The following is a 22429-nucleotide window of genomic DNA, read 5'->3' on the forward strand; positions in this document are numbered from 1 at the left end:
CATGATTTTAGGGTTTGTTCTCATAGCTGTATTCACATGCAGTGAGAGCCACATTTTTTGCTACTAACAGAAGTGAAAACAATGCACAGTAATCGCTCTTCATGCTGCGTACGTTCTAACTGATAAGGAATGCTTCTTTCTGCACGGTGAGAAACTTATTTTGCTGCCAAAAGAGAAAGGCCTTGGTAAAGGGGGGGGGGGGCAGCATTGTGTGTATTTTCTGACAGTTTTCTAACTTAGTGAGACTTGCTGCATAAAATCCTGAGTGAATTGGCCTGTTACCTGTTCTCGTCTGAAAAAGGGAGAACGTGCACCACCTGCTCAGATAACCAGCCCCAAAGTATGGCACCCGGCATTCCCCTGGAAACCAGGGTGACTGAACCAAGAGTTAAGAGACCTGTAAGCTTTTATTTTAACATACAAATAGATTCCATTCAGATGACGAAATGTTGTTCTTTTAGATATGTATTAGTAGTTGTGTGTACAAAGCTCTGCAAATTCAACAGCATTTCTTGTGCCCCCTACCATCCCCAGCCAGCAGGGCTGGTAGAAAGAAAGAATAGAGTCTTAAGGAACAAATTAGTCAAAATCTGTGCTAAAACTCGAGTTAAATAGCCTGATGCTCTAACTTTGGCCCTGCTGAGCATGTGTGCCACTTTGCACCGACAGACTGGACTCAGTCCCCGTGAGACCCTTATAAAAAGACGCATGAGACTCCCATCTTCAGCACCTATTAAAGAACATCTTACTAACTTCCATTTAAGGGATGAGACTCTGTTGAACTGTTGCCGAGCATTAATGAAGTGTGAGAAGGCTTTCCATTCACAGGTTAAAAAGTGCTTCCAGACATTCCTACGATACAGTGTCACAACCTGTAGCCTAGAGACTGAGTCTACATCAAACTCCATCAGGAGTCTTCCCTTGAGCCTCACTGGAAAAGATCCCATCAGGTGCTGTTGACCACCCACACCACCATGAAGCTGCAAAGATAGCCTACCTAGATCCACGCATTCCACTGCAAGAAAGTGTTGCCCCCTGGAGCCGCATCCCACTGCAAGGAGTTGTTGCCCCCTGGAGACAGTGTGCCCCCAGACAATGCTGGACATGCCGTAACATAGAGTTCATCAGCCCTTTGGTCATTTTGAACTTGAAAGAGAAGAACATCTCTAGCTGCCATCGTGATACTGGCTTGTTGCCCTTTTTCCTGCTATTGTGTGAGATCTTCTTAGACTTTTGGCACTTTGGCCTCTGGATTACAAAAGAGCCACCTCCAAAACCAGTAGTGAGCAAAGCACTTGCTAACAAGGTGAGCATAAACCTGGCAGTGAGCCCAGCTCCTGTTAGAGAAGAGTTGTCTCAGCTTCCACCAGAGGCACATACCCATGATGTGGCCCACCCGCCTCCTGCTCGACATCTTCTGTTGAATGAAAAGAAAGAACACTTTTCTGAAAGTGGTGAACCAGATTCAAGTGGACTTAAAAGTATCCAGCTGCTAGATCTGTAGCCACGTGCCAGTCCATGCACATAGAGGCACATCAATGATCCAAATCCCATTAAATCAGACTAAAATGATTAAACCCCATTACCTAGATCTACCAGAAACAGCCACCTAGCAAAATGTGCAACGTAATAAGCATAATTGGTATTTGTATTGTTTTGTTCCATGTGATCATTTATTTGATTGAATGTTGTATCAAATTCCTTACTAAAACTATACATAAAGCTGAATTGCACCAGATGGTCAGGAGAATGCAAAGAGAAATGTGAAAAGAAGAGAAAGAGCAAGATAAAGAGATTGAACTGATAACAATAAAAGTATAGATGGTGAGCCTGATAGGCTCAAATGGAGGCTTGTGACTTGGCCTTGTAAATAGGTTGGTTCGGGCAAGGCGCCTGATGGGACTGGGAGAGTGTGTGTGTGTCTGGCCATGAGAAGGTAACCGTAACTTGCTCATTATAAGCAGGAAATTCCTATCCTCCAAAGTAAGCTCATCTCTAAAGATAAGAAGGCAGTTGTGCCGATAAGACTGTTGCTAAGCTAAATTAGCTCTTGAGCATGTGTAGTGTGTTTTCTTTGTTCTCCAACTTTCAGTCTGTATAAATACATCCTGTTGCTGTTTTGGTGAGGCACAGTGTTGACTGTCTCTCCCTCAGCTGTGATGTGCTTTAATAAATTTCTGACTGTTCAACCTAACCTCCCTTGGATATTCCCTTAACAAAGCCTAAGCTGATAAAAGGTGTTCCGTGCCACCGAGCCCACCTGTGCTCCCAGTGACAATGTTGGACCGAAGAGCACCCCTAAACTATGAATCTGCTCCTTTAGGGGGAGTGCCACCCCCTCTAGAACAGGCTGAATGCCACTTAACTGGACAGACCACCTACAACAAGTATCTCCATCTTGTCTGGGTTGGATATCCTTTTTCTGGCTCTCATCCAGTCCATTATCCTGCCCAAGCACTGGTTCAGAACAGCAACTGCCTCAACTGTATTAGATGAAAAGATGAGGTAGAGCTTATTGGTGACACATCAGCCCACATCCCAGGACAACCTCTCCCAGCAGTTTCATTTAGATGTTGAAAGGCATGGGGGATAAAACACAGCCCCGAGGTACCCCATAGCACAACTGCCATGGGGCAGAGCAATAATTCCCCAGCACTACCTTCCAGATTTGGCCATCCAAGTAGGATTGGAATCACTGCAATACACTGCCCCCACACCCCAACTCAGACAACCTATCCAGAAGGATACCACGGTCGATGATATGGAAAGCTGCTGAGGTGTCCAAGGGAACCAACAGGGTTGCGCTCCCCCATCCCTCTCCTGGCACAGGTCATCCCACAATTTCTATTCCAGATCCCACAAGGCAATTTCTATTCCAGATCCAGGCCTGAAGTTTGATTGAAATGGATCTAGATGATCAGCAACCACTTGCTTGAGCACCTTGCCCAGGAAGGGAATATTGGCAACCGGACTATAATTGTTTTCACCTTCTGGGTCCAGCTTAAGTTTCTTAAGGACTGGCCTGATTAGTGCCTCTTTTAAAGTGGCTGGTACCATACCATATCCTGGACCCATCCTGTCATCCCCTTTGTCTGAGATGGAATAAGCCAAGAAGGGCAAGAGTCAAACATACAAGTGGTTGGCTGAACGTGACCAAGCACCTGTCCACATCACAGGCCTCAACAACTGAAACTCGTCTAGCACAATTGGATTAGATGGAGTTCTGGACACCTGCACTATAGGGATTGCACTAAGTGTGGAGTCCAAGTTGTGACGGATGTGACTGACTTTATCTTCAGAGCATCACACAAACCTGTTACAGTGTGCCACCAAGGGTAAAACCAAAACCAAAGAGCCAGGGCCTGCAGGAGAAGCTGCCACCACCGCGGGAGAGGCGTGCCTGCTGCTGCTGGGCCTGCTGTGGCTGCCGCCGCCGCCACCAACACCAGGCCTTCCCTATGGACCTCCGCCTGGCAGACCGCGAGTCCCTGCAGGACCAGGCCCCCAGGTACTGAGCCAGCCCTGCTGCTTCCACCTGCCCCTCCCTGGAGGGGCTACATAAGCTGGCTGGCTGAGGTGGCCTGGGAGAGCCAGGGCCTGCAGGAGAAGCCACCACCACCACCACCACCGGGGCAGAGGCGTGCCTGCTGCTGCTGTACCGCTGCCACCACCACCGTGGACTCCTGCCTGGCAGTATTTTTAAGGGGATTTTTAATTTTTTTTTTTAAATTTCTGGGGAATTCTGTTACGTTTCTGGGGGTGGGTAGCCTGCCTGATAGGCGGGAGCGAGGGGGCATGTGTACACCTGATGGAGGCAGTGGGGGGAGTGTTGGGGGCCAGAACATACTGAGGCTGGGCGGCAGGTGCTGGTGGAGCGCTAGGGGCAGGCCATGCCAGGTAAGGGGAACAAGGGAGAGATGTGTAGTATCTGTCCCCTGCTCCGGGCCTGTCCAGAGCCAAAGGAAGGCTGGGGGAGGCGTGACTCCATCTTCTGGCCTTCATTTGCTGCCCTGCAATGCCAGGTCTGTTATCCAGAAAACCTCCCTCATCCATGACATGATCCTGGATGAGGGTGCAGACCTGGCTGGCCGAGGCCACTGCTCCAACTCTTGCGGCCATGTGTCCAGCCGGATTTTCGTATGCACAGCAGCCGAGGGCTGGGGATGGGGGAGGGGGAGTGGCTGTTATCTACTGAGAGTCCTTGGTCTTCACCAGACCCCCTCTCCGGGAGACCAAGGTTGCTGAGTGCATGTACTGGAGGTTGGGCCCGAAGGGCAGTCTGGGGTTCTGCTCATGTACCGTCCACCCCGCTGCACGACTGACTCCCTGGCCGAGGTGCTTGAGGTGGTCTCTGATGTGCGTGTGCAGTCCCCTAACTTATTGGTGTTGGAGGACTTCAACGTACTTCCAGAGGCCATCCTCACAGGAACACCTCGGGACTTCATGGAGACCATGGCCTCCTGGGAGCTGCACCCTATTCCAACTGGGCCCACCCATGTAGCTGGTCATGCACTAGACCTTGTGTTTGTTTCTGGAGAAGCGGGGAGTGATCTGGAAGTCGGGGGTATATCCACCACCCCCCTTGTCATGGTCAGATCACTATCTGGTGACGTTAGACTTCTTGGTTCTACAACCCCCCCGCAGGGGTGGAGGACCCATTAAAATGGTCCGCCCCAGGCGTCTTATGGATCCGAATGGATTCCTGAACACACTTGGGGATTCTCTGGGGCATGCCAACGGCCACTCAGTCGAGACCCTGGTGGGTGGGTGGAATGCCGCAATCACTGGGGCATTAGATTGGGTGGCTCCGAAATGCCCTCTCCCCCTGAACAGGGCTCAGACTGCACCATGGTTCAATCCGCGGTTACGAGCTCTGAAACAGGAGGTGAGACGGCTAGAGCGCCGGTGGTGGAAGTCTCGCTCTAAAGACGATCAGACACGGGCTAGAGCTATATCTTCAGCCTATCACGTGGCGGTGAAGGCAGCAAAAAAGGAATATTATGCTGCCTCTATTGCGTCTGCAGAGTGCTGTCCCAGGAGGCTGTTCCAAGTGGTCCGAAGCCTGGTTGGTCCAGTTGCTCCGGAAACATTGGAGCATTCTAAGGCCTCCTGTGAGGCCTTGGCAAGGCACTTTGCGGATAAAATTGATTGGATTAGGAGTGTTATTCCATGCGCCGTGGATACAGTTAGTGAGCAAGAGGCAGCCTGTGGCAAACCGGTTTTGTGGGATTGGTTCTGGCTTCTTCCTTCTGATGAAATGGACAAAGTGCTTTCATCTGTAAGGCTGACCACCTGCTTACTTGATCCTTGCCCATCTTGGCTCATTATGGGCTGCAGAGAAGGACTGGGTGAGGGGATCAGGGTGGTGGTGAATGCCTCCCTTGAGGAGGGAGTGATGCCATCAGCCCTCAAGGAGGCAATGATAAGACGGCTCTTAAAGAAGCCCTCCTTCGATCCCCAAGTTCTGAACAACTTTCACCCAGTCTCGAATCTGCCATTTTTGGGCAAGATGATTGAGCGGGTGGTGGCGATGCAGTTGAAGGCACACTTGGAAGAAACAGATTATCTACACCCATTTCCGTTGGGCTTCAGGATTGGGCATGGGACAGAAACAGCCTTGGGTGCCTTGGTGGATGATATGAGGGCGGCTCTGGATAGAGGTGAATGCTCCTTCCTTGTTCTTCTCGACCTCTCAGCGGCTTCTGATACCATTGACCACGGCATCCTCCTGGACCGCCTGGAGGGGTTGGGCATTGGAGACACTGTATTGCGGTGGTTCCAGTCCTTCCTCTCCGGCAGGTACCAGAGGGTAGCACTGGGAGAGGAGGTTTTGGACCCGTGGTCACTCACTTGTGGGGTGCCACAGGGTTCCATCCTCCCCCCCCATGCTATTTAACATCTATGTGAAGCTGCTGGGGGCTATCATCAGGAGGTTTGGGGTGCGGTGTCATCAATATGCGGATGACACGCAGCTCTACCTCTCGTTCAAATCTTCACCAAGGTTGGCCGTAGAATCCCCGTCCAAATGTCTGGAGATGGTGAGTGGCTGGATGGGGAGGAATAAGCTGAACCCTGACAAGACCGAGGTACTTTTGGTGGGAGACAAGAGGAGGCTGGGGGATGTTGACCTGGTGTTGAATGGGGTACGGCTACCCTTGAAAGACCAGGTCTGCAGCCTGGGGGTCATTTTGGACTCCCAGCTGTCCATGGAGGCTCAGGTGTCAGCTGTGAGCCGGACAGCGCTGTATCAACTCCATCTGATACGGCAGCTGCGCCCCTTCCTTCCCGACCATCTGCTCCCATCGGCAGTACATGCCCTGGTCTCCTCTCGTTTAGACTACTGTAATGCGCTCCACATGGGGTTACCCTTGAAGACGGTTCAGATGCTGCAGCTGATACAGAACGCGGTGGCTTGCCTGATTAAAGGCAGCCGCCGGTGAGATCACATCACTCCAGTGCTGAAGGAGTTGCACTGGTTACCAGTTGTTTTCCAGGCCAAATTCAAGGTGTTGGTTTTGACCTTTAAAACCCTATATGGTTCCGGCCCAGCCTATCTTAAGGAGCGCCTCCAGCAACACCAGACAGGCCACTTAACAAGATCAGCCTCAGATGGCCTTCTCTCTGTCCCATCAGCCAGGACAGCTAGACTGGTGGGGACGAGGGAGAGGGCCTTTTCTGTGGTGGCCCCTACTCTGTGGAACTCCCTCCCTAGGGAACTCTGCCATGCCCCCTCCTTAATGAGCTTCCGCTGTGCATTAAAAACGTGGTTGTTCAGGCAGGCATTTGGGGTGGGTTAGGGTATTTTAGAAAATGTTTTTATTGTGGAATTTTATTGTTTTAAAATGTTTTATTATATACTTGTACATCGCCCAGAGTGGCTGGGTGACCAGCCAGATGGGCGATCGATGATAGATAGATAGATAAAAAATAAAAAAACCTCTCTCTCTGGGCCAGATTACAACAGGGCCCCCACCTCCCAGAAAAGCTCCACTGAGCAACAACCTCGCTGCCACAGGATCAGCTTGATCATGGGCTCTAAGCTGTGTTTGATCAGTCACCACGAGTTTTCCCCCACCTGCATTCTACCCGTCATCCCACTTGGTTCATTGCCCTCAGCTGGGATGTATACCAAGGCAGTGCCTGGGCTCTGCAGAGACGGAAGGCATTTAGGCATGACCATGTCAACCATCCAGGACATCTCCATATTCCTCAGAGTGACCAGGGTATCAACAAGAGCACCAGCCATACCAGCAGGAAAATCCACCAGAGCCTTCTGGAATCCACCAGAATCCATTAGTCCCTGGGAGCAGAGGGGAAAAGCCACTGAAAGTCTAAACCTCAACTGGAAATTATCTGACCATGACAAGGGAATAGTTGTTAAATCCCCCACCTTCAGATCACCACTCACCACACTGAGAGTGTGTTCTGCCACATGCGTTGGGCTGATGACATGTTGGGATGACCCCATGGTTGTCATGGTGGCCATAAAGTCCTCTGCTGCCCTGGATCCAATGGCTTCAGCATGTATGTTAAGGTTCCCCAGAACTATCAGCCTGGGAAATTTGGATCATCCCCATCACCTCAGGCAGGGAGACTGATGGGCAGTGGCATGAGCAATACACCAGCAGAATCCCTAATCTGTCCTGAGCTCCCAAGACAAGATAAAAATGCTCAAGATTGGCACTCAGATGGATGGGAAGCCTGGAGAGGGAGAAAGAGAGGGAGGGAATCCCTATACACTACAGCAACCCACCCTTGCCGTCCTTCAAGGCTATGTGGTCTCCGCATTGAGACTATGCTTCCCAGGCGGTCCCAGCATGCATTTTGAAGCAGCGACAGAAGCCCCATTAAGCCAAAAATAAACCAAACACTCACTAAGGATGTAATCCTGCATACACTGATTTAGGAGTAAGTCCTAGTGAGCTCAATGAGGCTTACTCCTGTGTATACAAGCAGAGGATCAGGACTGAAAGCCTCTCCACTTGTGAGAGGCGTCTCTTTACCTACTTCAGAACAGGGTTCCTTGGGGAAAGGCATGACTGCTGATAAAAGCAGACTTCGTAGCAACTGCAGCTCAGCCTTCCCCAGCCAGGTGCCCTCCGGATGCGTCAGGCTGGCTGGAGGCACCAGCTTGGGGAAAGCTGAGCTACAGTCCTCATTTGCCTCTCTGCTCCTCTTCCAGTGGTGCTTATATATTATTATTTATTACGTTTATATCCTGCGCTGCCCCCAAGGTGCTCAAGGCAGCATACGTGTCTTGCTGCAGGCAATATCGCAGTGAGAACCAGAGAGAGACAGACAGAAAAGGAACCGACGAGAACATATCTGAGACGGCATCCCTATATGGCATCAAACTCAAGGGGACTTATTTCTGAGTAGACACATACAGGATTGCAGTGTAATTCTTCAGAGGCCATGCATGATACTTTAGCAGAAAGAAGAACTGTGGCTAAAAGAAGCCGCTGCCACTGTACTAAATCACCTATCGCCAGATCCCAAATGCACACCATTCTGCTGGGGGAGCCAGACACTTCTTGGGTGGGTAATACCTTCATTTGACTGTCCATACTTCAAGATCAGTTTTGGGGGTCCTACTCATATGCCCACACGTAAGATTGATTAGGTTGGTGGGCATGAAGGACAGGGCTTTCCCGGTGATGGCCCCACGGCTAGGAAACTTCCTTGCAAATAAATTACACTTGGCTTCTTTAGTGCAGGCTGACAGGCCTTAAAACATCTCTCTTCCAGGCTGCCTTTCCTTAACGTGTTTTAAGTTATGTCGATTTTTTTAAAAAGCAAGAACATAAGAGCCATGCTGGATCAGGCCAAAGAATGTTGGCCTCTAGCCCAGCAGCCTGTTTCTACAGTGCCCAACCAGATGCCACAATGGGAAGCTCACAAAGCAGGACACGAGCCCCACTGTTCATCTCCCCTAGCAACTGGTATTTGGAGGCAACTGGCCTCTGATACCGGAGGTAATATACAGCCATCATGAGTATCAGCTGTTGATAGCTTCACTATCCTCCATAAAAATGTCTAAACGATTTTTTTAAGCCATCTAACTTGCTGGCCATCACTGCATCTTGTGGTAGCAAATTCCGTAGATTAACTGTGTGCTGCATGATGGAGGACTTCCTTTTATTTAGCCTGCATGTTCCACCATTTAGCTTCACTGGATGACCCCAAGCCCTAATATTATAAGAGATGTTTTTCCACTTTCTTTACACCATACATAATTTTATGTGCCCCTTTCATGTCCCCTCTTGTTTGCCTTTTTTCTAAGCTGAAAAGCCCCAAATATTATAACTTTTCCAAGTAAGGGAGTTTCTCCAGGCCCTTGATCATCTTAGTTGCCCTTTTCTGCACTTTTCCCAACTGTACAATATCCTTTTTTGTAGACCGGAACTGTACACAGTATTCCAACTATGGTCACACAATAGATTTGTGAAATTGGCAGTTTTATTTTCAGTTGCTTTCCAGCATGGAATTTACTTTTACAAGCAGCCACACAATGGCCAATGTTTTCATTGAGCTGTCTACCACAACCCCAAGACCCCTTTCCTGGTCAGTCACCACCAGCTCTGACCCCAAAATAGTGTATATGTGAAGTTCAGATTCTTTGCCATAACATGCATCACTTTACGTTTGCCTACATTGGCAAACCATTCAACATCACAGTAATTCAAGTCTATGCCCCAACCACTGAGGCCGAAGAAGCTGAGGTTGATCGGTTCTATGAAGACCTACAACACCTTCTAGAACTAACACCCAAAAAAGATGTCCTCTTCATCATAGGGGATTGGAATGCTAAAGTAGGAAGTCAAGAAATCACCGGGATAACAGACAAGCATGGCCTTGGTGTACAAAATGAAGCAGGACAAAAGCTAATAGAGTTTTGCCAAGAGAACATGCTGATCATAGCAAACACTCTTTTCCAGCAGCACAAGAGGCGACTCTACACATGGACATCACCAGATGGTCAATATCGAAATCAGATTGATTATGTCCTTTGCAGCCAAAGATGGAGAAGCTCCATACAGTCAGTAAAAACAAGACCTGGAGCTGACTGTGGCTCAGATCATGAGCTGCTTCTTGCAAAATTTAGGCTGAAATTGAAGAACGTCAGGAAAACCACTAAACCGTTCAGGTATGACCTAAATCATATCCCTGATGAATATACAGTGGAGGTGAGGAATAAATTTCAGGGATTAGACCTGATAGACAGAGTGCCTGAGGAACTATGGACGGAGGTCCGTAACATTGTTCAGGAGGCAGCAACTAAATCCATCCCAAAGAAAAAGAAATGCAAGAAAGCAAAGTGGCTGTCTGATGAGGCTTTACAAGTAGCTCACGAAAGAAGGGAAGCGAAAAGCAAGGGAGAAAGGGGAAGATATACCCAACTGAATGCAGAGTTCCAGAGAATAGCAAGGAGAGACAAGAAGGCCTTCTTAAATGAACAATGCAAAGAAATCGAGGAAAACAACAGAATGGGAAAGACTAGAGATCTCTTCAAGAAAATTGGAGATCTCAAGGGAAAGTTTTGTGCAAAGACGGGCATGATAAAGGACAAAGAAGGCAGGGACCTAACAGAAGCAGATGAGATTAAGAAGAGGTGGCAAGAATACACAGAAGAACTATACAGGAAAGATCTGAATGTCCCTGATAGCCATGATAGTGCGGTCACTGAACTTGAGCCGGACATCCTCGAGAGTGAAGTCAAGTGGGCCTTAGGAAGCATTAGTAACAACAAAGCTAGCGGAGATGACAGTATTCCAGCCGAGCTATTTAAAATCCTAAAAGATGATGCTGTTAAAGTGCTGCATTCAATATGCCAACAAATCTGGAACACTCAACAGTGGCCACAAGACTGGAAAAGGTCAGTTTACATTCCAATTCCAAAGAAGGGCAACGCCAAAGAGTGTTCAAACTACCGCACAATTGCGCTCATTTCACATGCCAGCAAGGTGATGCTCAAAATCCTACAAGCTAGGCTTCAGCAGTATGCGAACCGAGAACTACCGGAAGTACAAGCTGGGTTTCGAAGAGGCAGAGGAATTAGAGATCAAATCGCCAACATTCGCTGCATCATGGAGAAAGCAAGAGAATTCCAGAAAAACGTCTATTTCTGCTTCATTGACTACGCTAATGCCTTTGATTGTGTGGATCACAACAAACTGTGGCAAATTCTTAAAGTGATGGGAGTACCAGACCACCTTACCTGTCTCCTGAGAAACCTGTACGAGGGTCAAGAAACAACAGTAAGAACCAGACATGGAACAACCGAGTGGTTCAAAATTGGGAAAGGAGTACGACAAGGCTGCGTATTGTCACCCTGCTTATATGCAGAGTACATCATGAGAAATGCCGGGTTGGATGAATCAGAGGTCGGAATTAAGATTGCTGGGAGAATTATCAACAACCTCCGATATGCAGACGATACCACCCTAATGGCAGAAAGCGAAGAGGATCTCAAGAGCCTCTTGTTGAGGGTGAAAGAGGAGAGTGCAAAAGCTGGTTTGAAACTCAACATTGAAAAAACTAAGATCATGGCATCTGGCCCCATCACTTCCTGGCATATAGAAGGGGAAGAAATGGAAGCAGTGACAGATTTTACTTTCTTGGGCTCCAAGATCACCGCAGACGGTGACTGTAGCCATGAAATTAAAAGACGCTTGCTCCTTGGGAGGAAAACTATGGCAAACCTAGACAGCATAGTAAGAAGCAGAGACATCACCTTGCCGACAAAGGTCCGTCTAATCAAAGCTATGGTTTTCCCAGTAGTAATGTATGGCTGTGAGAGCTGGACTATAAGGAAGGCTGAGCGCCGAAGAATTGATGCTTTCGAACTGTGGTGCTGGAGAAGACTCTTACGAGTGCCCTGGACTGCAAGGAGGTCAAATCAGTCCATCCTAAAGGAAATCAACCCTGAGTGCTCATTGGAAGGACAGATAATGAAGCTGAAGCTCCAATATTTTGGCCACCTAATGCGAAGAGAAAACTCCCTGGAAAAGACCCTGATGCTGGGAAAGACTGAAGGCAAAAGGAGAAGGGGACGGCAGAGGATGAGATGGCTAGATAGCATCACGGATGCAATGAATATGAACTTGAGCACGCTCCGGGAGAGAGCGCAGGACAGGAAGGCCTGGCGTGCTATGGTCCATGGGGTCACGAAGAGTCGGACACGACTGAACGACTGAACAACAACAACATTGCCCTGCACTGGCCTTTTTGATACCCCTTCTCCCTGTTTGGAGAAATCTTTCTGGAGTTTTTTGCGATCCCTATTTGTTTTAACCACCCCAAATAATGTGGTGTCATCAGCAATGTTGGCCACCTCATTGCTCCTAACTCCAGATAATTTATGAGCAAGTTAAAAGCACTGGTCCCAATACAGTTCCTTGTGGGACCCCCGTTCCCCACAAGAATTGACCATTTGTTTCAGGGGGGCGAAGCTTTTTCAGTCTGAGGTCTGAATTCCCTTTCAGAGAAACATTTGGGGGCAGCAATCCAGTGGTGGGTGGATACAACAGCAACAGTGCCAGCAATCCCTGCATATTTCAGCTCAAAGGTCTTCGTGCCAGTAAACTCAGCCTTAGAAAAGATTGTTCAGCCCTTGAGAATGGGGAAGCAGCTAAATGATAGCCAGGAAACCACCAAATCATCAGCGGCTGGGGGAAGGGGCCGAGGCCAGGGGACGTGTCCATCGGGGGGACCCAGGAGGGTCAGACTGGCCCCTGGGCTGGAGGTTCTGTACCCCTGCTTTATTCCTGCTCTCTGCTTTCTGATCTTCAACCAGTTCCAGATCCACAAGAGGACCATATTCCATGACTGAAGACTCTTGTCCATGATTGCTAAGCTTGCTCAGGAGTCTTTGGTGAGGGACTCTGTCAAAAGCCTTTTGGAAGTTCAAGTCTGCAATGTCTACCAGATCACCCCTGCGCATGCACTCACTCACATCTCCAAGGACGTTAATGTTTCCTCTGTATTGAAATCCTATGGCTTTGTCTAAACCCATGATGCCAAAGTGCTGTATCTTAGTAATTTGTCCTAATTTTCATGTATCAAATCTTCAGCTATTCCTAATTTTCATGTATCAAATCTTCAGCAAATATCTTCTCTATTGTACATGCAGGGGCATGAACAGCAGCCTATAAATACTTTAAATAAATCATTGGCATCTTCAGTTTAAAGGGTTCAAGGCAGCAGGAGATGGGAAAGGACCTTCTCTGCCTGAGACCCTGGGGAGCCTCTGCCAGTCAGAATCAACAACGCTGGACTTAGTCTCTGATATGAAGCAGCTTTCCATGTTCTTTCAGTCAGGCTAACCAATAAGTAGATTTTAAGGTAAACATTGTTGCAAATTGGATATTTTATATAAATCCCATTATATCTGGAATCTAAAAGGAGACCATGCCCTGGCTTGCATGTGACGCCAATTCACAACCCATGAATTGGTGGGGCCACACAGGAGTGAGCGCGCAGCCTCCCTCCTGCTCACCACTTTTGCTTGCGTACACTTTGCTGAACAACCCAGGAATGCCCTGTTCCTGGGTTATAGAATCATAGAATAGTAGGGTTGGAAGGGGCCTACAAGGCCATCGAGTCCAACCCCCTGCTCAATGCAGGAATCCAAGTCAGAGCATCCCTTACAGGTGGCTGTCCAGCTTCGTCTTGAATGCCTCTGGTGTGGGAGAGCCCGCAGGCTCAATTGTTTAGCAAACTCAGCTGTTTAGCAAAGAGGAAAAGGCGGCAAGCAGGCTTGAGGCAGCTCACTCACGCTTGACCTCATGGGTTGTCATTATGTGTAAACCAGGTCAAAGAATTGCAAGAGGAATGGGGGCAACAAACACTTAGAACAAACTCCAGGATTCTGCTCTTAGATGCAGCAAAGGACTAGCAGGAAGGAGCAAGTTGCATGTGTTTATTTACAACAACGTGCCATGTTTTTGAGAACATTTTTAGCAAGAAGAGTACAGAACAGGACCCCAGCCAAAGGCCAAATTAAGCCCAACTGCTTCACATCCAATCAGTGCAAATGAAAAGCTAGCAGTCAGCCTACGAAGCTTTATTTTGGGGGTGGGGGGAAGGCGCTACTGGCTGACCTGAAAACAAGGTATTGTAGGACAAAATATGCAAGTCTGGACCAGGTGTATGCTTCTTAACACCAACAGCCCCGGGACAGCCAATGCCCCCTGCAGAGCCTAGCAGTGGGCTCTCCACTGTTCTTTGTAGATTGTCTCCCCCACAACCTGATGCAGGGTTATATCATGACCATCTTAGGGGACTCTAGTGGTAACATTGTCCACCAGGGGATGGCTCCTACAGGCAGGTGGGGAGAACTCACCAACTGCTCCCCCCCAGTGCTAACCATTAGGTTCAGGCACCTTTCATCTGTAGGAAAGTTACTGAAAACAACGTAATTTGTTTGCCTTGGCCTGAATTTGCCTACATTCTAAAGATACAACCGCCAGCACTCATAAAAGAGGCTAGTGGGTGTTGGACTATCAGGATAGGTGATAAGACCATGCGCCAGGCTCTAAGGAGTCATCTGACCAGGTTTCAGCTGAGCTAATCCTTTCTGTGTAGCTCTTCAAACAGACCCAACAGAGATGATCTTCCCACAACCACCGCTCCTTCAAATCCTCATTTAGGCCACAGACAACCATGTCTCAGCCATTACTAGGAAGGAGGTATAGGTGGAGCTATGAAGGCCAGTCCTTCCTTATGCTAGTAACAGGGTCCAGCTAAAGCTCTGACCCACTTGAAGCTTCCAAGCCAGCAGTCAAGGGACAAGTTCCCCTATAGTATTTCCCAGCTAGGCAGACAGCACAGACATCCCTGTGAGGCCCTCAGCGCTTCACGCGCCGCTTCTCCAACTCCTCCTGCACACGCCGCCTCAGGGCCTCACGCAAAGCCGGCTCCAGCTGGTTCTGGGCACTGACCTTCTCAACCACCTCATCTGGGTCATTGTCCTGCATGAAGAAATAAAGGGCCAGTTAAGAAAGGATTGGTGCAATCATAACTGTTGCCACACACAGGGGATAAACCAGCGGGGTAATTTCTGAAATCAAACCGAAGGAATCCCCCCGCCTTCATTCCTCATGCAGACTCATGGCCCTAGATTCACCAGGGATGCTCATAGGTAATCATTCCTTGGGGTCCTACCTTTCAAAAAGGGTCCTGGGAACTAGGCACGTAAGAAAAAATGCAACTAAGGGAACATGGGAAACCGCTGTCAGGGTGGACACTGAGCCCATAGAATCCCAGAGTAGTTCTGATTCTGAGGAAGAGCAGTCGCTCCTGGGAGAGGAGCACGCTCCTCTTTCCCAGGACCAACAGCTGATGGAGATTCCTCCCACCAGCATTCCTAGTTTAGTTAGCAGTCCAGGGAGTGACCAAGCACAGATAGCAGACTTGGTGGATGCGCGATGCAGACGCAGAGAGTGGCACCAGATGGAGGGCGCGGAAAGGAGGCGAAGTGCCAGGTTGGCGCGCAAACAACGGCTGCGCCCAGAGGCTCCAAGGGAAAAGGGGAGGGACTCTCCCTAGTCCTTAAGTTCAGGGGTCTGCCAGTAATTCCCTTTCAAACGGGGACCAACTGTTCCAACTTAGGGCATAGGTACTGTGCTGCTCAGATCTAGTTGCAAACGGTATAGTTGTTAAGTTGTAAAAGAAGAATAAAGCTTTGAAAGGAATCCCTTTGTCTGTGTCTGGACTTAGCTACTGGATTAGACTGAGAGAGCCCTCCAAGGAGCCGTATTCTGAGTCAAAGCTGGCCCATCTAGCCCAGTAGTGTCAACAGGGACTGGCAGAGGCTCTCCAGGGTTTCTGGCAGGAGTTTTCTCAGCCCTAACTGGAGATGGCGGGGATCGAACCAGGGACCTTCTGCAGACAAGGCGGGTGCTCTCCCATTGAGCTATGGCACCTCCGTGAGAGAGGGGAGCTGATAGAGGAATACGGAACTACACATACTGTGGAGAAAGTGAGTAGAGAGGTTTTTCTTCCTCTCTCATCATCATACTAGGACTTGAGCCAGCCAGTGAAACTCACTGGCATAAGATTCATAGAATCATAGAATCATAGAATAGTAGGGTTGGAAGGAGCCTACAAGGCCATCGAGTCCAACCCCCTGCTCAATGCAGGCATCCAAGTCAGAGCATCCCTGACAAATGGCTGTCCAGCCTCTGGACAGACTAACAGAAATTCTTCATACAACACATAATGAGCTTTTAATGTTTTATCTGTCTGCTTTTAAACTTGTTTTATCCTGCTGTTATTATATTATTTTTATTATTGCATTTATTGTTTTAATGTGTTTTAGTAATTTTGTAAGCCACCCTGAATTTGTTTATAAAGGACTGAGCAGGGGCTTGGACTCGATGGCCTAAATGGCCCCTTCCATCTCAATGATTCTATGGAAAGCAGAGTAGAAATTTCTAAAGAAATAATTTGTGAAATTTGCTGCCACAAGGGATGGTGATGGCCACTGACTTAAGATGGCTCAAAAAGGGAAGTTGACAAATCAAACCAAATGAATCTAGCAGTGGCTAATAGTCACGATGGCTGTAGGGCACCTCTAGATTCAGATCTAGCCTGCCTCTGAGTACCATTTGCTCTAGCCTTCCTGCCCTGCTGGTGGTCTTCTGGGAGGCATCTGGATGGCTACTGCAGGAAACAGATGATGGACAACGTGGGCTTTTGGCTGGCTCCAGCCACCAGGCTCCTCTTATGTCCTTCTCTCCTTAAAGATGAAGGCATAGTTGGTACCTTCCTTGTCCCGTTCCACCACTGAGGCAACCCAAGGTCTAAGGGCCCTTCTGAGTGATGAATGCCGTACTGTTGCTAAGATGCTGTATGAGATCCAGATATGTGTGCTTCCCTAAAGCACACATCTTTCTTTCAGGGATATCACTTTTTTCAACATTCGAACCACAATATGGCAGTACCAGGAAAATACAATTCTCCCTCTAGTTAGGCAGTTACCACAATCTGGAGCGTTGCCTGAAATGTGGCTACATGACTGTCCCCGATATCTATTGGACAATGACTGTGTGGAATCACACGTGGCAAGTGACACCTCCCCTCCCAGACGCCTGCAACACACTGTGCCTCTAATAGCAGAGCTCAGTTTGCAAAGAGTGGATATGCAGGATGAGCACTCCCTCGACCCTTTTTTTTTTTTTTTTTTTGCTACGGTGCACTTCATTCAGTTTTAAAAAGGAAGGGGCAGGGGAGAATACAGGTTCTTCCTATGCTGTGCCCCTTAGTGCTGCTGAAAAGGCTCTCCTCCTAAGAGACATCCATCAAACTTCATTCAATGGTGGCACCTGGCTTCTGATGTTGAATGGAGCGCATGAGAAGGCACATCCAAGAGAAGGTGGCGCTTAAGATACCCAGATCCCAACTGTTTAGGGGTTTACAGGTCAAACACCATAAACTGATCAGAGCAACATACAGGCAACCAGTACAGACTGAACAAGGCTGTAGCCAACAACCTGGAGGCAGCATTTTGCAACGGTTGAAGTTTCTGAAACCTTTTAAGACTTCTTGTAGAGCACATTACAGTAGTCTAGCCTGCAAGAAGTGAAGTCTTTTGGATAGGTTCTGTTGATGTCTCTGAATTCAAGCTCTAGAACACAATCATGAAGACATTTAATTACGTGCAATAACCTGAAGGCTACGTCCCACATGTGAACAACCAGCTCACTGAGAATTGATCCATACACATTTCAAGAAGAACTGTTCTCCATATTTGGTTTATAGCTGTCAAGTTTCTTACCTCAACTGGAGACATCAACAGAACCCAGGTGAAGGAACCCAAACTTGACTAAAACACTGTGCTATATTTGAAGGGGATATCCACAATGCCATATGTGGTGTCTGTGAACATAATGCCATCAGGACTGGGATTGCTCTACCCAGCACAGCAAACAGTCTTTGGAAATATATGTTTTAGGAATATTCCAAATTTGATGGTCTCTTACCACAAAGGTGCAAATTTAGTCATGAGTAGTGCTGTTGAGTTCATTGAATCTTAGGCTGCAATCCTATGCTAAATTACCTGGGAATAAGACCACTGAACTCAAGCGGGCCTACTTCTGAGTAACCATGTACAGGATTATACTGTTACTTGCGCTGTCTGGGCTGCATGAGAGAGCACTTCTTGGGTGATCTGCAAACTTTTATATGCATACAAAGTTCCGTCTGAAATTGCCAGAACCCAGGGCTAAGCTTCTGCACTGTGATCTATTCTTGATCGAATAATCACTGTGGTTCTAATTTTAATTCTAAAATTAATATACCATACTGCTTGAGCCTGTGTTACTTATATGAAAATAAACATTGTAACAATAAGAAAAAAAAGAACAGAATAAAATAGTGGTTCTATATGGCAGTTGATATAGTGCTATATTTCCCATAAAAATCACACAACGGCCATCTCCACAGACAAGAACCTATGTTTATTCAGAAGTAAGTTTCTTCTGGTTCTAGAAAGCATGCTTAAAATTGCAGCCTTCCATCAGCAAAAGTCTCCCCATTTGGTATCAGTTGAAGCAGCTCCTGCTTCTCTCTGGCCCCCAGTGTTGCTGAATTCAGCCCTTTAATTAGACATCTCCTATTTCCTCCATTAAGAGACTAGTCCTCGAGTCAAGCCATTCGCACTTTGCAGCCAGGGCAATCCCACCATTTGCTCATTCATCCAATTTTTTTTGCAATTGCGCTTTAGCAATAAAAATGCAATGAGATTATTAAAACAAAGCACAAAAGGCCAAAACTATAGATCGCTTAGGAAAGGGACCACATGGCAGACACGACAATGGCGGTGCAACCAGGAAATTCAGGGGAGGCAATGCAGAAAGGTCAGGTATTGCCAAATACTCCACCAACTGCCTTACAGGCCACACCTACCAGAGTTACTCAGAATTGGCTTTGCCAATCCAGTATGGCTTTGAATACAGTTACGGTGCCAGTATGTCCAGCATGTCCTGGCACTGTAACTGTATTCAGAGTCAGAAAAGTTGCCACAAGCCAGGTCTTTAGTAAGATGAGAGGGCAAACATGAAAAATACCGGAATGTAATAGTTTAGCAGTCATGTTGCCTGGATTCTTTGTAATTAGTAATGTTAATTCCAGGGGGAACAGCTAACATGGAAGCAACAAGTCATTTTGTTTCCTTTTTCTTTACAATGTCCCATGTTTTGTATTTGTTATGCACCTGTAAGTTCTAGCAGAAGACCCATCGTATCTTTCCTTCCCATAGTAGCCATAACTGAGGCTCAATTCTTGGTTTACTGCAGCACACCAGGCAGCCAGCCACATACCTGGTGCACAACAACTGAGGTGATCTTGCCACTGTCAGCCTCATATTCCAGGCAGAAGAGAGCTGGTCCACTGGGGTCTGGTTCCGTACTGGAGCTGCTCTCACTGGACCCCTCATACTCCAGGCCAGAAGTTGGTTCTGCTTTACCTGGAAAACAAATAGTAAATGCCAGGGGAGGTGGCCGTTTTCCTCATTGTTTGGTATCCACACATAAAAGTAGTCCCAGTCAAAGGTATTCACTCCATGCTCACCCCATCCTGCTGTGTTGCTAAAATGTTATGTAGTACAGAGCCCTGTTCTTTGGAGTACTTACTTAGCACAATAATTAATCCAGCCCTGGGATTAATCACTCTTAACAGAAGCACAGGAAAATGGACAAGATGTATGGCTAATAGAACTCACTTCTCCAGCTGGGGTGATAGACCTGCTGATCTGGTTTCCTGGGCCGGGCTGGGGCTGGCGTGTGCCTCTTCTTCACCTTCTCCTTAGCTTGCTTCATCTCCCTGTCATAGTCGTCCCTGGAGAGGAAATGTGGGGACAATGCAGTCTTTTCAAAGGACGCTTTGAGGAAGCTAAAGCAATGCTTGCTTGCTGGGAAGAAGTCCCATTTGGTACTCTGGGATCCTCAAATAGTTCCCCTAACCCCACCTGGGTAAATTTTCAATTATCTGATAACAGATGGAATGCTTTGGCTGAAAATGTCACTTTCATCCAAAATAGCTCACACAAGTTTGGCCACAGATGTCCCCTTTCTTCTTGATCCCTTTATAGAGTTAAAAGAGGAACTGATGTATCAATTGGTACCCTTTATTAAGTATTGAAACGATTTAGAGTGCAATCCTCTGCATGTTTAGACAGAAAAAAGTCCTACAACTCCCAACATTCCCCAGCAAGCATGGCTGGCTGGGGGTTGTCAGATTTTTTTCTGTCTAAACATGCAGAGGATTGCAGCCTTAATTCAATTATTTAAGGGATTTTAACCCATCTTTCAGAGCACACTGCCCTCACAAAAAGGCTTACAATATTACAAATACATGAATATACAATTACAATCAAATACAGACACACACACACCAGTAGCAGCAGCTGCTAATGATTTTTAAGCACCAAATGGAGACTGGAATAAACGAGTCTTCAGGTGTTTATTTTTAAAACCCAGCAGTGATGAAGCCATATGTACCTCTCTGGGAACAGAGACAGGTGAGTGGCCACCACTGAGAAAGCCCTGTCCCTTGTTGTTTATTTGGTCAGTCGCTTCCGACTCTTCGTGACTTCATGGACCAGCCCACACCAGAGCTTCCTGTTGGCCATCGCCACTCCCAGCTCCCCCAAGGTCGAGTCCGTCACCTCCAGAATATCGTCCATCCATCTTGCCCTGCCAGTCTAATGACCCTTGCTGGTGGGCCAGGAAGTAGGGCCTCTGATGCTGATCTTAACGCTTGGGCAGGCAGTTGCAAGTTGAGCAGAATCTTTCCCTCCACTGGTTAGGAATAAGGGCTTAACTACATATTACTTTAAATGCATTGCAGTATTTCTTAGTAAATTTACATGGAGTTGCAGCCTTAGTATTGGACCAGATTTCAATCCTGTTTTTTTGTTACGTACTTCCTAGCTTTAAGAGCAGCATCAACTACAACATAAGAGAGCACCACTGATATATGTGAGTAGTTATAGTAGACTTGCGCTCACACTCTCTGTACATATTATATGTAAAATAAGTAAGGAGGATCTCATTTTTATATGGCGACAACACGGACCCACCTTACAAGAGAGTTGCTGGGAGAGCGCATGGAAGGCGCTCTGAACTCTCTGGAAGCGCCATGAAAACAGGACTGCTAGTTCTGCGACAACCCGCCGCCGCCAGGGAGGCCTGCTGGGGCAGGAGAAGCCCGGAGCTTTCTGCAGCTGGGGCGCCCGGGGTTCCTGGCGCTTCCTCCCAGGAAGCGAGCAGAAGACGAGCCTGGGCACGAAGCCCCCTCTCGCCACGGCCTCTGCAACGGGGCGGGGGGTAAGGAGGCGGCCTGGCGGAGCTGCAAGGGCATGGCAAGGCAGAGTGCGGGGTCCGCAGAACTAGGGCGGTGGCGGCGGCGGCCGCCACGACGGGGAGGAGGGCCCCGGAGGCGGCAGTACCTGGCGATCTGGTTGCGCCGGATGTGCCGCACGAAGCCGTGGCTCATGTCCAGGCGCCCTCCCGGCCGGCAGCGGCCCCAGGCCGGGCCGCGCCGCGTCCATCGAAGTGCGCTCGGCCCCCGGCGCCACGGCCAGGCCGGCCCTCAGCGGGGGCGAGGGGAGGAGCCGCTGTCCGCTTCCGGGGCGAGGCGCGTCGCGTGGGCCGCGCCGAGGGGGCGGGCGGCGCGCGCGCAGCCCCGCGGTTCGCCGCGGCCGCGCCGCTGAGCGTGCCGGGCGCCGCTGAGCGTGCCGGGCGCCCCGCGAGAGGGCGCGGGCGTGGGCGCTGCCGGCCCTCTCTGGCGCGGCCCCCGGGCAGGGCGCCGGAGGGCTCGCGGCCGTGACTCTCGGCCGGCCTCGCCCCGGAGCGGGCGCTCGCGCGGGCCCGAGGGACGCCCCTGGCCGCAGCTGCGTGCCAGGGCGGCTACGGCCGCCGCGGGCATCGGGGCCGCAGCGCCCATCGCGCTCTGCCGGCGCGCGCCAGGGGAGGCCGGGGCGCCCGCGGCCCATCCCCGCCCCGGCGAGGGAGCCCGGCGGGGTCCCGGGGAAGCCCCCTCCGCGCCTAGGACAGCCTTCCCCAACGCGGGGCCCTCAGGAGCTTGCGGACTTCAACTCTCATCACCCCAGCCAGCATGCTGGGAGCTGTAGTCCAACCCAGCGGGAGGCCCCCGGGTGGGGAAGGCTGGCTCGAGGGGCCGGTCGGCCGCCCACGGGGATGCTGCCGGCCGTGCCCGGTTACTCGGCGGCCTGTCCGGCTGAATCCACCTCCGCGCGGACGAGCTGCGGCTCGGCCGCGCCAGAACTCGGCGGAACCTACTCCGCGCAGAGAAGTGCGGAAGTGCGCGCATGCGCGAGGCACGACCCCCTGCGTGCGTCGTGCTCAGGACGCGCGTTAAGTTGACTAAATCACTCCGTCGCAAGGTGGGCGCGTCATAGACCAGT

The 22429-nt window shown here is 49.3% G+C and overlaps 1 protein-coding gene across 3 annotated transcripts; it reads right to left on the bottom strand.

Moving 5' to 3' along the window:
• Nucleotides 1-9444: 9444 nt before the first annotated feature.
• Nucleotides 9445-22079, bottom strand: C6H2orf68 (chromosome 6 C2orf68 homolog). 3 transcript variants are annotated; one of them, XM_084807174.1, is made up of 4 exons: nt 21452-21605; nt 19724-19839; nt 19323-19468; nt 9445-14972 (listed from the first exon to the last, which is right to left on the bottom strand). In XM_084807174.1, the coding sequence occupies exons 1-4, from the start codon at nt 21496-21498 to the stop codon at nt 14850-14852; spliced, it is 432 nt and encodes a 143-aa protein (XP_084663300.1). In that variant the 5' UTR covers nt 21499-21605; the 3' UTR covers nt 9445-14849. The 3 variants fall into 3 exon arrangements, 2 of the variants coding, with proteins under 2 accessions (XP_084663300.1, XP_084663301.1); XM_084807175.1 differs by having other exon boundaries at nt 21083-21605; XR_014784033.1 differs by having other exon boundaries at nt 13909-14972; nt 20502-22079.
• Between the last annotated feature and the right edge of the window lie 350 nt (nt 22080-22429).

This window comes from Heloderma suspectum, chromosome 6 (genome assembly GCF_057233095.1).
Source record: "Heloderma suspectum isolate Gila_16-S chromosome 6, 16-S_ref, whole genome shotgun sequence".
In the NCBI taxonomy this organism is placed as follows: Eukaryota; Metazoa; Chordata; class Lepidosauria; order Squamata; family Helodermatidae; genus Heloderma; species Heloderma suspectum.